The sequence below is a fragment of the Somniosus microcephalus genome, chromosome 5 (assembly GCF_052327205.1).
Source record: "Somniosus microcephalus isolate GS21.2 chromosome 5, FLI_Smic_1.0, whole genome shotgun sequence".
Classification (NCBI taxonomy): domain Eukaryota; kingdom Metazoa; phylum Chordata; class Chondrichthyes; order Squaliformes; family Somniosidae; genus Somniosus; species Somniosus microcephalus.
In genome coordinates this window covers 205,630,089-205,645,338 of record NC_140991.1, presented here as the reverse complement: position 1 = coordinate 205,645,338, position 15,250 = coordinate 205,630,089, and the positions used below count along the sequence as shown (strand labels likewise).

General features: G+C 44.2%; 1 protein-coding gene across 11 annotated transcripts in view; it reads left to right on the top strand.

Moving 5' to 3' along the window:
• Positions 1-15,250, top strand: part of LOC147117531 (WAS/WASL-interacting protein family member 3-like) — a 145,769-nt gene that overhangs the window by 117,655 nt on the left and 12,864 nt on the right. For all 11 annotated transcript variants that reach the window (XM_085988602.1, XM_085988601.1, XM_085988593.1 and 8 more), the window contains one exon: positions 13,667-13,858. In XM_085988602.1, coding sequence (XP_085844728.1) covers positions 13,667-13,858 — 192 coding nt within the window. The remainder of the gene's footprint in view (positions 1-13,666; positions 13,859-15,250) is intronic.

Genomic DNA, 15,250 nt, shown 5'->3' with positions numbered 1-15,250 from the left:
TAAGAAACAAAAGATGGCTCTAGATGAAGTGTAAATGGCACTGGCAGAATGAAAGACAGCTACCATGTGGGAGAAAGAAAAGAAAAAAAAAAAAAAAAAAATTGGAAAAAAAAAAGGAAGGGGGCAGAGGTTATGGTCTGAAATTGTTGAACTCTATGTTGAATCAAGAAGGCTGTAAAGTGCCTAATCGAAAGATGAGATGCTGTTCCTCGAGCTTACGTTGAGCTTCGTTGGAACAGTGTGTGAGGTCGGAGTGGAGCGGAGTTGCACCTTCCCGTGCAAGGGCAGGAGATGCAACACCTACCCTTTTACCTCCCCCCTTCCCACTGTCCAGGGCCCCAAACACTCCTTCCAGGTGAAACAGCGATTTACTTGTACTTCTTGCAATTTAGTATACTGTATTCGCTGCTCACGATGCGGTCTCCTCTACATTGGGGAGACCAAATGCAGATTGGGTGACCGCTTTGCGGAACACCTCCATTCAGTCCGTAAGGGTGACCCCGAGCTTCCGGTCGCCTGTCACATTAATTCTCCGCTCCACTCCTACTCTGACCTCTCCGTCCTCGGCCTCTTGCATTGTTCCACTGAAGCTCCGCGTAAGCTCGAGGAACAGCACCTCATCTTTCGATTAGGCACTTTACAGCCTTCTGGACTCAACATAGAGTTCAACAATTTCAGACCAGACCCTCTGCCCCCTTTTTTTCCCATTTTTTTTTCTCTCCCACATGGCAGCTGTCTTTCATTCTGCCAGTGCCATTTACAATTCATCTAGAGCCATCTTTTGTTTCTTAACTTGTCCCATTACCATCTCCTTTTGCCTTGCACCATCTCTTAATCTCTCTTAATGTCTCTTAATCTCTCCTGCCTTCCACCCTATCACAGACCTTCCCTTTTGTTCTTTCCTCCCCTCCCCCCTTTCCCTGCCCCTGCACTTGCTTAAAAACCTGTTCCATCTCCAGCTTTTTCCAGTTCTGACGAAGGGTCATCGACCTGAAATGTTAACTATGTTTCTCTCTCCACAGATGCTGCCTGACCTGCTGAGTATTTCCAGGATTTTCTGTTTTTATTTCAGATTTCCAGCATCGCAGTATTTTGCTTTTGTGTTGTAGCTGTTTATCTAAGTTTGCTGACGACACTAAGTTAGGTGGCATGGTAAATAGTGGAGATGGGAGTAGAAGGTTACAAAGGGATATTGCCAGATTAAGTGAGCGGGCAAAACTGTGACAGATGGCATTCAATGTGGGAAAGTGTGAGGTCATTCACATTGGACCTAAGAAAGATAGATCAGAGTATTTTCTAAATGGCAAGAAGCTAGAAACTGTAGAGGAGCAGAGATTTAGGGGTGCAAGTACAGAAATCACAAAGCTAGTGGACAGGTACAAAAATAATTTTAAAGGAAAATGGAATGTTGGTCTTTATCTCGAGGGCTGGAATACAAAGGGTGGCAGTTATGTTACAGCTGTACCGAGCTCTGGTTAGACCCCATCTGGAGTTCTGAATTCAGTTCTGGGCACTGCCTCAAGAAGGAAATATTAGCCTTGGAGTGGGTGCAGCACTGATTCCCTCGAATGATACAGGGGCTAAAAGGGTTAAATTTTGAGGACTGCTTGTATTCCCTTGAATATAGAAGATTAAGAGGTAATCTATTTGAGATGTTTAAGATGATTAAAGGATTTGATAAGGTAGATAGAGAAAACTATTTCCTCTGATGGGAGAGTCCAGAACAAGGGGGCGTAACCTTAAAATTAAAGCTAAGCCGGTCAGGGGTGATATCAGAAGGCACTTCTTCACACAAAGGATAGTGGATATCTGGAACTTTCTCCCCCAAAAAGCTGTTGCGGCTAGGTCAATTGACAATTTCAAAACTGAGATTGATCGATTTTTGTTAGGCAAGGGTATTGAGGGTTACGGAACCAAGTCGGGTAGATGGAGTTAAAATACAGATCAGCCATGATCTAATTGAATGTTGAGCAGTCTTGAGGGATTGAATTGCCTACTCCTGTTCCTTTGTTCATTTTTGTGTCACTTTCAGCTTTTCTGCTGGTAATTTATTTAATTTATCCCATGACTAAAACCACTCAAGTGTGCAAGTGAGTACAGAAAAAGGAGGATAGAGCAGATGAGTGTGTGGCTGGAGAGATCGTGCAGGAGGGAGGGCTTTAGATTCCTGAGGCATTTGGACCGGTTCTGGGGGAGGTGGGACCTGTATAAGCCAGATGGGTTGCACCTGAAAAGGGCCAGGAACAATATCCTCATAGGCAGGTTTGCTAGTGCTGTTTGGGGGGAGGGTTTAAACTAGCTTGGTAGGGGGATGGGAACCTGAGCATAGATTCAGAAGGAAAATAGATTTAAAAGGTAAGACAGTAGATAAGCAGTCACAGACTTTTAAGGAGATATTTCATAATTCTCAACAAAGATATATTCCAGTGAGAAAGAAAGACTCTATGAGAAGGATAAACCATCCGTGGATAACTAAGGAAGTTAAGGAGGGTATAGAAACATAGCAACATAGAAGCTAGGAGCAGGAATAGGCGATTCGGCCCCTTGAGCATGTTCCGCCATTCAATGAGATCATGGCTCATCACCCAAATTCAGTACCCTGTCCCTGCTTTCTCCCCATATCCCTTGATCCCCTTAGTCTTAAGAAATATCTAACTCCTTCTTGAATATATTTAATGAATTGGCCTCAACTGTCTTCTGTGGTAGAGAATTCCACAGATTCACCACTCTCTGGGTGAAGAAATTCCTCCTCATCTCAGTCCTAAATGGCTTTCCCCTTAGCCTTAGACTGTGACCCCTGGTTCTGGACTCCCCCCGCCATCGGGAACAGCCTTCCTGCATCTAGCCTGTCTAGTCCTGTTAGAATTTTATAAGTTTCAATGAGATCCCCTCTCATTCTTCTAAACTCTAGCGAATATAAGCCTAATCGACCCAATCTCTCCTCATACATCATTCCTGCCATCCCAGGTATCAGTCTGGTGAATATTCACTGCACTCCCTCCATGGCAAGAACATCCTTCCTCAGATAAGGTGACCAAAACTGCACACAATACTCAAGGTGTGGTCTCACCAAGGCCCTGTACAACTGCAGCAAGACATCCTTGCTCCTGTACTCGAATCCTCTCGCTATGAAGGCCAGTATACCATTTGCCACCTTAACCGCCTGCTGCACCTGCATGCTTACCTTCAGCGACTGGTGCGCAAGGACACCAGGTCTCGTTGCACTTCCCCTTTTCCCAATCTATTGCTGTTCAGATAACAATCTGTCTTCCTGTTTTTGCCATCAGTGGATAACCTGGCATTTATCCACATTATACTGCATCTACCATGCATCTGCCCAACCTGTCCAAATCGTACTGGAGTTTCTCGGCATCCTCCTCACAGCACACATGCTCACCCAACTTTGTGTCGTCTGCAAACTTGGAGATATTACATCTAGTTCCCTCGTCTAGATCATTAATATATATTGTGAATATCTGGGGTCCTAGCACTGATCCCTGCGGTACCCCACTAGTCACTGCCTTCCACTCGGAAAAAGACCCGTTTATTCCAACTCTTTGCTTCCTGTCTGCCAACCAGTTTTCTATCCAAGTCAGTACCTTACCCCCAATCCCATGTGCTTTAACTTTGCACGCTAGTCTCTTATGCGGGACCTTATCGAAAGCCTTCTGAAAGTCCAAATACACCACATCCACTGGTTTTCCCTATCTATTCTACCAGTTACATCCTCAAAAAATTCCAGTAGATTAGTCAAGCATGATTTACCTTTTGTAAATCCATGTTGACTTTGTCTGATCCTGTCACTGTTTTCCAAGTGCTCTGCTATTACATCTTTTATAATGGACTCTAGCATTTTCCCCACTACTGATGTCAGGCTTACTGGTCTATAATTCCCCATTTTTTCTCTACCACCTTTTTTAAATAGTGGGGTTACATTAGCTACCCTCTAATCCATGGGAACTGTTCCAGAGTCTATAGAATTTTGGAAGATGACCAGCAATGCATCTACTATTTCTAGGGCCACTTCCTTAAGTACCCTAGGATGTAGATTATCATGCCCTGGGTATTTATCGGCCTTCAATCCCGTCAATTTCCCTAACGCCATTTCCCTACAAATACTGATTTCATTCAGTCCCTCTCTCTCATTAGACCCTATGTTCCCCGACATCTCTGGGAATTTATTTGTGTCTTCCTTTGTGAAGACCAAACCAAAGTATGTATTTAATTGGTCTGCCATGTCTTTGTTCCCCATTATAAATTCCCCTGATTCTGACTGCAAGGGACCTACGCTTGACTTTACCAATCTTTTTCTCTTCACATATCTATAGAAGCTTTTACATTCAGTTTTTATGTTCCCTGCAAGCTTAATCTCATATTCTATTTTCCCCCTCTTAATTAATCCCTTTGTCCTCCTTTGCTGAATCCTAAACTGCTCCCAATCCTCAGGTTTGCTGCTTTTTCTGGCCAGTTTATATGTCCTCTCCTTGGATCTTATGCTATCCCTAATTTCCCTTGTTAGCCAATGTTGAGTCACCTTTTTTTGTTTTATTTTTATGCCAAACCGGGATGAACAAATTCTGTAGTTCATCCATACGATCTTTAAATGTTTGCCATTGCCTATTCACCGTCAACCCTTTAAGTAACATTCCCCAATCCATCCTAGCCAACTTGCGCCTCATACCACCGTAGTTTCCTTTATTTAAATTCAGTACCCATGTCTCTGAATCAACTACTTCGCTCTCCATCTTAATGAAGAATTCTATCATATTATCATCGCTCCTCCCCAAGAGTCCTCCCACAACAAGATTGCTAATTAATCCTTTCTCATTACATAATACCCAGTCTAAGATGGCCTGATCTCTAGTTGGTTCCTCGACATATTGGTCCAGGAAACCATCCCGTATACACTCTAGGAATTCCTCTTACACAGTATTGTTACTAATTTGGTTAGACCAATCTATATGTAGATTAAAGTCACCCATGATAACTGCTGTGCCCTTATTGCACGCATCTCTAATTTCCCATTTAATGCCATCCCCAACCTCAGCATTACTATATACAACTCCCACAAACATTTTCTGCCCCTTGGTATTTCTCAGCTCTACCCATACAGATTCCACATCATCAGAGCTAATATCTTTCTTTGCTATTGTGTTAATCTCCTCTTTAACCAGCAATGCTACCCCACCACCTTTTTCTTTTTGCCTGTCCTTCCTGAATATTGAATAGCCCTGGACATTGAATTCCCAGCCTTGGTCACCCTGGAGCCATGTCTCCATAATCCCAATTATATCATATCCGTTTACATCTATTTGTGCAGCTAATTCATCCACCTTATTACGAATGCTCCTCACATTAAGACACAAAGCCTACAGGCTTGTTTTTTTAACACTCTTAGACCTTTTAGAATTATTGTTTACTGTGGCCATGTTTGATTTACACCCTTGATTTCTCTGACTTCCACTTTTGCTTTTCTCCTTCCTGTCTTTTGCTTCTATCCTTGCTTTCCTTTCCTCTGTATCCCTGCACAGGTTCCCAACCCCCTGCCATTTTAGTTTAAACCCTCCCCAACAGCACTAGCAAACACTCCCCCTAGGACATCGGTCCCGGTTCTGCCCAGGTGCAAACCGTCCAGTTTGTACTGGTTCCACCTCCCCCAGAACCGGTTCCAATGTCCCAGGAATTTGAATCTCTCCCCCTTGCTCCATTCTTCTAGCCATGTATTCATCTGAAATATCCTTCTATTTCTACTCTGACTAGCACGTGGCAATGGTAGCAATCCTGAGATTACTACCTTTGAGGTCCTATTTTTTAATTTACCTCCTAACTCCCTATATTCAGCTTTTGGGACCTCATCCTGTTTCTTGCCTATATCGTTGGTACCTATATGCATCACGACAACTGGCTGTTCACCCTCCCCCTCCAGAATGCCCTGCAGCCGCTCCGAGACATCTTTGACCCTTGCACCAGGGAGGCATCATACCATCCTGGAGTCTCGTTTGCAGCCGCAGAAACTCCTATCCCCTTACAATATAATCCCCTATCACTATAGCTCTCTCGCTCTTTTTCCTCCCGTCCCGTGCAGCAGAACCAACCATGGTGCCAGGAAGTTGGTTGCTGCTGCCTTCCCCTGATAAGCCATCCTCCCCAACAATATCTAAAGCGGTATATCTGTTTGAGGGGGGGATGACCACAGGGGACCCCTGCACTACCTGCCTGCACCTACTACTCTGCCTGGTGGTCACCCATTCCCTTCCTGCCTGTGCAGCCTTTACCTGCGGTGTGACCAACTGATTAAACGTGATATCCACGACGTCCTCAGCATCGCGAATGCTCCAGTATGTATCCATTCGCAGCTCCAGCACCGCAATGCGGTCTGCCAGTAGCTGCAGCTGGATACACTTCCCGCACACATGGTTGTCAGGGACACAGGAAGTGTCCCTGATTTCCCACATAGTGCAGGAGGAGCATGCCACGGGGCCGAGCTTTGCTGCCATGACTTACCCTTTAATTAATTTAAATTAAATCAATACTACCAATTATACTATTAAATGATATACTCAAGGGCCCTTGTTTCCTAGCACACCCCGCTACACAACAGAGACCTTAGAAACTATAACCACAAAATTAAGACCTTCTAAACTTTATAAACTATGAACCTTAACTGCCAAACTATAGAGTAGTATAAATACTCACCTGATCGTACTCATCCAATCAGCTGCTTCCTCCTGCCCACGTCACGTTTTGAATCGTGACGTGGCTCTGGAACGCCACCGCTGGTCTGTGAGATTGATAAGCCTCTGAGGAAAAAGCCCGCGAAAGTGAGTTTAAATACTCACTGAACCTCCACTCTCACCACTCCCGACAATGGCCAGTGGGGGAAAAAGCCCGCGAAAGTGAGTTTAAATACTCACTGAAACTCTGCTCTCACCGTTCCCGACAATGGCCTGAAATTGAAAGAAAAGGCATACAAAGTTGCGAAGGTTAGTCGTAGGCCAGAAGATTGAGAAATTTTTAGAAACTTGCAAAGGATGACTAAAAAAATAATAGAGGGAGAAAATAGATTGAGAGTAAATTAGCATGAAATATAAAAACAGACAGTAAGAGCTACTACAAGAATGTAAAAAGGAAGAGAGTAGCTAAAGTAAACATTGGTCCCTTAGAGGATGAGACTGGAGAAGTTATCATGGGAAACGAGGCAATGGCAGAGACTTTGAACAAATATTTTGTATCTGTCTTCACGGTAGAAGACACTAAAAGCATACTAATAATAGTGGAAAATCAAGGGCCAAAAGAGAGGGAGGAACTTAAAACAATGACTATCGCTAGAGGAAAAAGTACTAGGCAAACTAATGGGACTAAAGGCTGAGAAATCCCCTGGACCTGATGGCCTGCATCCTAGGGTCTTAAAAGAAGTGGCTGCAGAGATAGTGGATGCATTGGTTGTGATCTTCCAAAATTCCCTAGACTCTGGAAAGGTCCCAGCGGATTGGAAAACTGCAAATGTAACACCCTTATTCAAGAAAGGAGGGAAACAAAGCAGGAAACGATAGGCCACTTAGCCTAACATCTGTCATTGGGAAAATGCTGGAATCCATTATTAAGGAAGTAGTAGCAGGACATTTAGAAAATCATAATACAATCAAGCAGAGTCAACATGGTTTTATGAAATGGAAATCGTGTTTGACAAATTTATTAGAATTCTTTGAGGATGTAACGAGCTGGGTGGATAAAGAGGAACCAGTAGATGTAGTGTATTTGTATTTGCAAAAGGCATTTGATAAGGTGCCACATAAAAGGTTACTGCACAAGATAAGAGCTCATGGTGTTGGGGGTAATATATTAGCATGGATAGAGGATTGGCTAACTAACAGAAAACAGAGTTGGGATAAATGGGTCATTTTCAGGTTGGCAATCTGTAACTACTGGGGTGCCACAGGGATCCGTGCTGAGGCCTCAACTATTTACAATCTATATTAATGACTTGGATGAAGGGACCAAGTGCACTGTAGCCAAATTTGCTGACAATACAAAGATAGGTGGGAAAACAAGTTGTGAGGAGGTGCAAGTTGGGAGTGGGTCAGCTGACTTGCGGGTTCAGATTCCTGCCACTAACGATGCCCGATGCACAGATGTAATTTTACAACAGTTGGTCTTGTTAAGCCCGCCCTGCGGGCTTGCCAGCCAATTGAGAGAAAACCGGAGTCAAATGATGTCAGTTGATGACGTGTAATCTGCCGGTTTTCTTAAAGGGGACACGCACTTTTTTTTGACAGATGATTTTTTCAGTGTTTGACAGCATTGAGGTGCTGCAAACACTGCCAATCACTGTACAAAGGTGAGCCCTTGCACCCAGGCTCTTCAGTGACTCCTTAGGATAAAACAGATGGCAGCTGCAGATGAGGTTACAGAAGTGATCTGTCACTGGTGAGAGAGGTTCTCCCAATGAGGTAGGACTACACAAACACTTCAAACCTTGTTACCTACAGAAAAGTCTAAATACATTAAAAATGATTTTCCCGACATTTTCTTACCTCTGAAACTCCCCTTCACACGACTTCTGCAGCTGTCATCAATGCAGAAACATTACAGTAGACCCACAGCACACCACAATTACCTGGCATGGTGGCTGGACATCGGGAAGCCCGCAGTCCAACTGGCAAAATTGGAAAAAAGCCTCTTAACTGTTTCTTAAATACTTGTTAAGAAGCAGCTAAGTGCCTATAATCCTCTTCCCGCCGCTAGGTGTCGGGTCCCTGCGCAAATCGGGAACCCGGCACTTGGGAAGATTGTATGGAGATAGGTTGACAGCGGATTTGGGACCCGCTGTCAATCTTTGCAATTTTGCCAGCAGTCCAGCCTCCAAAGCCGCCCCCTGAGCGCCGGCAAAATTCCCCCCAAAGAGTCTACAAAAGGATAGGTTAAGTGAGTGGGCAAAAATTTGGCAGATGGAGTATACTGTAGGAAAATGTGAGGTTATCCACTTTGGTAGGAAGAATAGAAAAGCAAAATATTATTTAAATGGTGAAAGACTACAGAATGCCACGGTACAGAGGGATCTGGGTGCCCTCGTACATGAAACACAAATAGTTAGCAGGCGGGTACAGCAAGTAATTAGGAAGGCAAATAGAACGTTGGCCTTTATTGCAAGGGGGATGGAGTATAAAAGTAGGGAAGTCTTGCTACAACTGTACAGGGCATTGGTGAGACCACACCTAGAGTACTGCGTACAGTTTTGGTCTCATTTAAGGAGGGATATACTTGCACTGGAGGCAGTTCAGAGAAGGTTCACTAGGTTGATTCCTGGGATGAAGGGGTTGTCTTATGAGGAAAGGTTCAGCAGGTTGGGCCTATACTCATTGGAGTTTAGAAGAATGAGAGGTGATCTTATTGAAACATATAAGATTCTGAGGGGGTTTGACGGTAGATGCTGAGAGGATGTTTCCCCTTGTGGGGGAATCTAGAACTAGAGGGCAGATTCAGAATAAGGGGTCGCCCATTTAAGATGGAGATGAGGAGGAATTTCGTCTGAGGGTTGTGAACCTTTGGAATTCTCTACCCCAGAGAGCTGTGGAGGCTGAGTCATTGAACATATTCAAGGCTGAGATAGACAGATTTTTTAACTACAGGGGCGTCGAGGGTTATGGGGATCAGGCAGAAAAGTGGAGTTGAAGCCAAGATCAGATCAGCCATGATCTTATTGAATGGCGGAGCAGGCTCGAGGAGCTGAATGGCCTACTCCTGCTCCTATTTCTTATGTTCTTAAGGGAGAAAGTGCAATCTGGAAATAGAAGGCAGTAAATTAGGAAGTGATACAAAAGCAAAATACTGCGGATGCTGGAAATCTGAAATAAAAAGAGAAAATGCTGGAAATACTCAGCAGGTCAGGCAGCATCTGTGGAGAGAGAAACAGAGTTAACGTTTCAGGTCGATGACTTTCCAGCATTTTCTCTCTTTAATTTTAAATTAGGAAGTGAGTTTGGAAGACAGAGGAAAATAGACAACAAAGGGGTTTGGCAGTACTTCAATGCAAGGAGTCTAGTGAATAAGGCAGATGAGCTGAGAGCACAGATAGACATGTGGAAGTATGATATCATTGCTATTACTAAAACATGGCTGAAGGAAGGGCAGGAATGGCAGCTCAACATTTCTGGTTACAGGTTTTTCAGACAAGATAGAGGGGGATAAAAAAGGACGAGGGACCACTATTGGTTAATGAAACAATTATAGCTGTGAGGAGGGATGATATGTTAGAAGGATCATCATATGAGGCCCTATGGGTTGAAGTGAAGAACAAAAAAGGGGCAATCACACTGCTGGGATTGTACTACAGGCCCCCAAATAGTCAGAGGGAGATAGAAGAGCAAATATGTAGGCAAATTTCGGAAAAGTGCAAAAACTATAGGGCAGTAATAGTAGGGGATTACAACAAACCTAATATTAACCGAGATAGAATCAGTGTAAAAGGAATAAATTGTGCAGAATTCTTAAAATGCATTCAAGAGAACTTTTTTAGCCAGTATGTAGCAAGCCCAACAAGAGAGGGGCTGGTTATGGACACGGGTATCAGTGGGAGACCAATGTGGTGGTAGTGATCAAAATTCAGTTAGATTTAGCATAGTTATGAGAAACTCCAGTATGATTTGGACAGGTTGGGCAGATGCATAACAAATGCAGTATAATGTGGATAAATGTGAGGTTATCCACTTCAGTGGCAAAAGCAGGAAGACAGTTTATTATCTGAATGGCAATAGATTGGGAAAAGGGGACGTGCAACGAGACCTGGGTGTCCTTGTGCACCAGTCACTGAAGGTAAGCATGCAGGTGCAGCAGGCAGTTAAGAAGGCAAATGGTATGTTGGCCTTCATAGCGAGAGGATTCGAGTACAGGAGCAAGGTTGTCTTGCTGCAGTTGTACAGGGCCTTGGTGAGACCACACCTTGAGTATTATGTGCAGTTTTGGTCACCTTTTCTGAGGAAGGATGTTCTTGCCATGGAGAGAGTGCAGCGAAGATTCACCAGACTGATGCCTGGGATGGCAGGAATGATGTATGAGGAGAGATTGGGTCGATTAGGCTTATATTCGCTAGAGTTTAGAGTTTAGAAGAATGAGAGGGGTCTCATTGAAACCTATAAAATTCTAACAGGACTAGACAGACTAAATGCAGGAAGGATGTTCCTGATGGTGGGGGAGTCCAGAACCAGGGATCACAGTCTAAGGATAAGTGGTAAGCCATTTAGGACTGAGATGAGGAATTTCTTCACCCAGAGAGTGGTGAACCTGTGGAATTCTCTACCACAGAAGGCAGTTGAGGCCAACTTATTAATTATATTCAAGAAGGAGTTAGATATATTTCTTAAGGCTCAAGGGATATGGGGAGAAAGCAGGGTGAATTTGGATGATCAGCCATGATCTCATTAAATGGCGGAAGAGGCTTGAGGGGCCGAATGGCCTACTCCTGTTCTTATCTTCTATGTCTATGACTAGGCAGTCAAGAATGAGATAGTGAGGGTTCAGAACAAATATGCTCCCACAAAGAAAAAGGGTGGGACTCCCAAATCTAGAACCCACCGGATGTCAACGGCATACAGGGTAGGATAAGGCAAAAAAGGGAAGCTTATGTCAGGTACTGAGAGCTAAATACTGAGAGAGCCTGGAGGAGTATAGAAAGTGCAGGGGTGAAATGAAAATGAAAATTAGGAAAGCAAAGAGAGGGCATGAAAAAATATTGGCAAGTAACATCAAGAAAAACCCAAAGATGTTTTATAAATACATAAAGAGCAAAAAGATAACTAAGAGACTAAAAAGGTAACCTGTGTTTGGAGGGGGAAGACGTGGGTATAGTTCTTAATGAATACTTTGCATCTGTCTTTACAAAAGAGAGGGACGATGTAGACATTGTAGTTGAGGAGGAGGCGTGTGAAACATTAGAGGAGATAACCAAGGTGAGAGAGGAAGTATCTTTGAAAGTAGATAAATCACCAGGCCCGGATGAAATGTATCCCAGTGTGTTGAGAGAAGCAAAGGAGGAAATAGCGGAGGCTCTGACCGTCATTTTCCAATCCGCTCTGGCTACAGGTGTGGTGCTGGAGGACTGCTAACGTTGTACTGTTTTTAAAAAGGGAGAAAGGGATAGATCGAGTAATTATAGGCCAGACAGCCTAACCTCGGTGGTGGGCAAATTATTGGAAAAATTCTGATGGACCTTATTAATCTTCATTTAGAAAGGCACAGATTAATCCAGGACAGTCAGCATGGATTTGTTATGGGAAGGTTGTGTCTGACTAACTTGATTGAATTTTTTGAGGCGGGTTGATGAGGGTGGTGTGTTTGATGTAGTCTACTTGGATTTTAATTTTGACAAGGTCCCACATGGCAGATTGGTCAGAGAAGTAAAAGCCCATGGGATCCAAGGGAAAGCATCAAGTTGGACCCAAAATTGGCTCAGTTGCAGGAAGCAAAAGGTAATGGTCGACAGGTGTTTTTTGTCTGGAAGGCTGTTTCCAGTGGGGTTCTGAAATGCTTAGTACCAGGTCCCTTGCTTTTTGTGGTATATTATCAATGATTTAGGCTTCAATATAGGGGGCATAATTAAGTTTGTAGATGATACAAAAATTGGCCATGTGGTTGATAGTGAGGAAGAAAGCTATAGACTGCAGGAAGCTACCAATGGTGGGCAGCAAAATGGCAAATGGTCAGGTGGGCAGCAAAGTGGCAAATGGAGTTCAATCTGGAAAAGTGAGGTAATGCATTTGGAGGGGGCTAACAAGACAAGGGAATACACAATAAATGGTAGGACACTGAGAAGTGTAGAGGAACAGAGAGACCTTGGAGTGCATGTCCACAGATCCCTGAAGGTAGCAGGACAGGTAGATAAGCTGGTTAAGAAGGCATACGGGATTTATGCCTTTATTATCCGAGACATAGAATATAAGAGCAGGGAGGTTATGCTTGAACTGTATAAAACACTCTAGGCCACAGCTAGAGTACTGAATATAGCTCTAGTCACCACCTTACAGGAACAATGTGATTATACTGGCGAGGGTACAGAGGAGATTTATGAGGATGTTGCCAGGACTGGAGAATTTTTGCAATGAGGAAAAATTGGATAGGCTGGGATTGTTTTCTTTGGAACAGAGGGGGCTGACGGGAGATGTAATTGAGGTGTCTAAAATTATGAGGGGTCTATATAGAGTGGGTAGGAAGGACCTATTTCCCTTAGCAGAGAGGTCAATAACTAGGGGGGCATAGATTTAAAGTAATTGGTAGAAGGATTAGAGGGGAGTTGAGAACTTTTATCACCCAGAGTGGAGGAGGGGTGGGGGTCTGGAACTCACTGCCTGAAAGGGTAGTAGAGGCAGAAACCCTCATCACTTTTAAAAAGTACTTGGATATGCACTTGAAGTGCCGTAACCTGCAAGGCTACAGACCAAGAGCTGGAAAGTGGGATTAGCTGGATAGCTCCTTTTTGGTCGGCACAGACACGATGGGCTGAATGGCCTCCTTCTGTGCTGTAAATTTTAATGATTCTATGACTAAGATGGTTATGTTTCTCTGTACAGATTTGCTATCAAAGTACCTATAGGCTGTAATGTCTATTATTAATTTTGCTGTGTTCTATTGATCTTGCACATTAATTCATATGTTAACTTTTTCTGTTTTCTAGTACACAATGGTGGAAAACTAGCACCACCCCCTCTTCCACCACTCAGGTCATCCAGTACGGAACTTACAAGCAGAAACCAACAGGCACCCAGCCTGATGCGGCCACCTCTGTACTCTGTTCCTCCCCCTCCCCCACCACCTTTACCACTTAAAAATCGACAAGGATTTTCTATTGCACAGCCACCAGTTTATGGTAATTATAGAAAATGTTTTGTTTTTAAGCAGTAAAAAAAGTCATAATTCCAATGAGCTTCAAACTAGAATTCTTACTTTTTGCTTATGAATGTAAAAACTAAAAGCATTCCCTCAGTATGCCACTTGTGTGTCCGCATGGATTATGTGCATAAATTCTTGGGCCGTGATTTTCTTCCTGGAGGCGGGTTCCCATCCCGCTGCCGGCCTGCTGACGCAATTTTTCATTAAGCCCGCCATGTGGGTTACCTGCCCTCATCACAAGGTGCGGGTCTGTTCAGCTGATCTGCTGATACAATTGCAGCCAGTGCATTTAAGGGGGCCATTTCCCCATTGGATCTCTGGTCGTTTCTGGTGCTTCTGACTGCTGTTTCTCACCACCATGCCCGCAGAGAAACAGAAGGTAGCTCCCCGCTTCAACGAGGACTCCCTCCATATTCTTGTGGAGGAAGTCAGAGGATGTCAAGAGATCCTGTACCCATCTGATGGAAGAAGGAAACCTCCTCAGCAGACAAATGCAGACTGGCTGCGAATAGCTGAGGAGGTCAATGCCAGGTCTATGTATAGATGCACCTGGGTCCAGTGCAGGAAAAGGTTCAATGATCTCCTGCATTCTGGAAAAGTGAGTATAAAAGGTCACTTACCTTAATACTGCTGTGCCTGTCATCACATCCCCATCACTCTGCATTGCCAACCCTACTCCTGCACACCCTGACTCAACCTAACATCCCTTGAACCATCCCCCATCCTTCTCTCCCTATGCACAGATTCACTTTCCCATCTTACTATGCACCCCTCACACCCACCCTCAAGGTTATGCACTGACAGCTGACAACTCAAAAGGAGGGAACTCCATTATGGGAATCCCCTCCTTCACAGTCGCCTTCTAAACATCTATCCTATCCATTCTTTACACTCCTTCCATCACTCTCACTGAAACTCCACTTCTTTCCCTCATTGCAGGAAAAGAGAGCCCACAATAAGAGGGAGACGGAGAGAACAGGAGGAGGACCACCATCCTTATCACAGCTGACCAACGCTAAGGAGACCGCTCTGGAAATTGTGGGATCAGGGGAACAGCTCGAAGTGGGGGACGGAGAGACGGGCTCAGTTGAACAACCTGGTGACAGAATGCTTCTCCATCCATCTTATTTGGTTTTCGTGAGTGACACCTATGGCATCTGATGTCATTGGAAATGGAATGGGCCTGCAGTCTAACTCATGTCTTTCCTTTCCCACAGGACCATCAAGAGCCCCCCTCCCTACTGCCCAGGAGGAAGAGCCTGCGGACTCCTCAGAGGATGCTGCATCCTCTGAGGGAGCTGTGTCAGCAGAAATGATCACGCGCAGTGCCGCACACCACGGTGGGTCATTCGCGAGTTAGAGTAGTGTT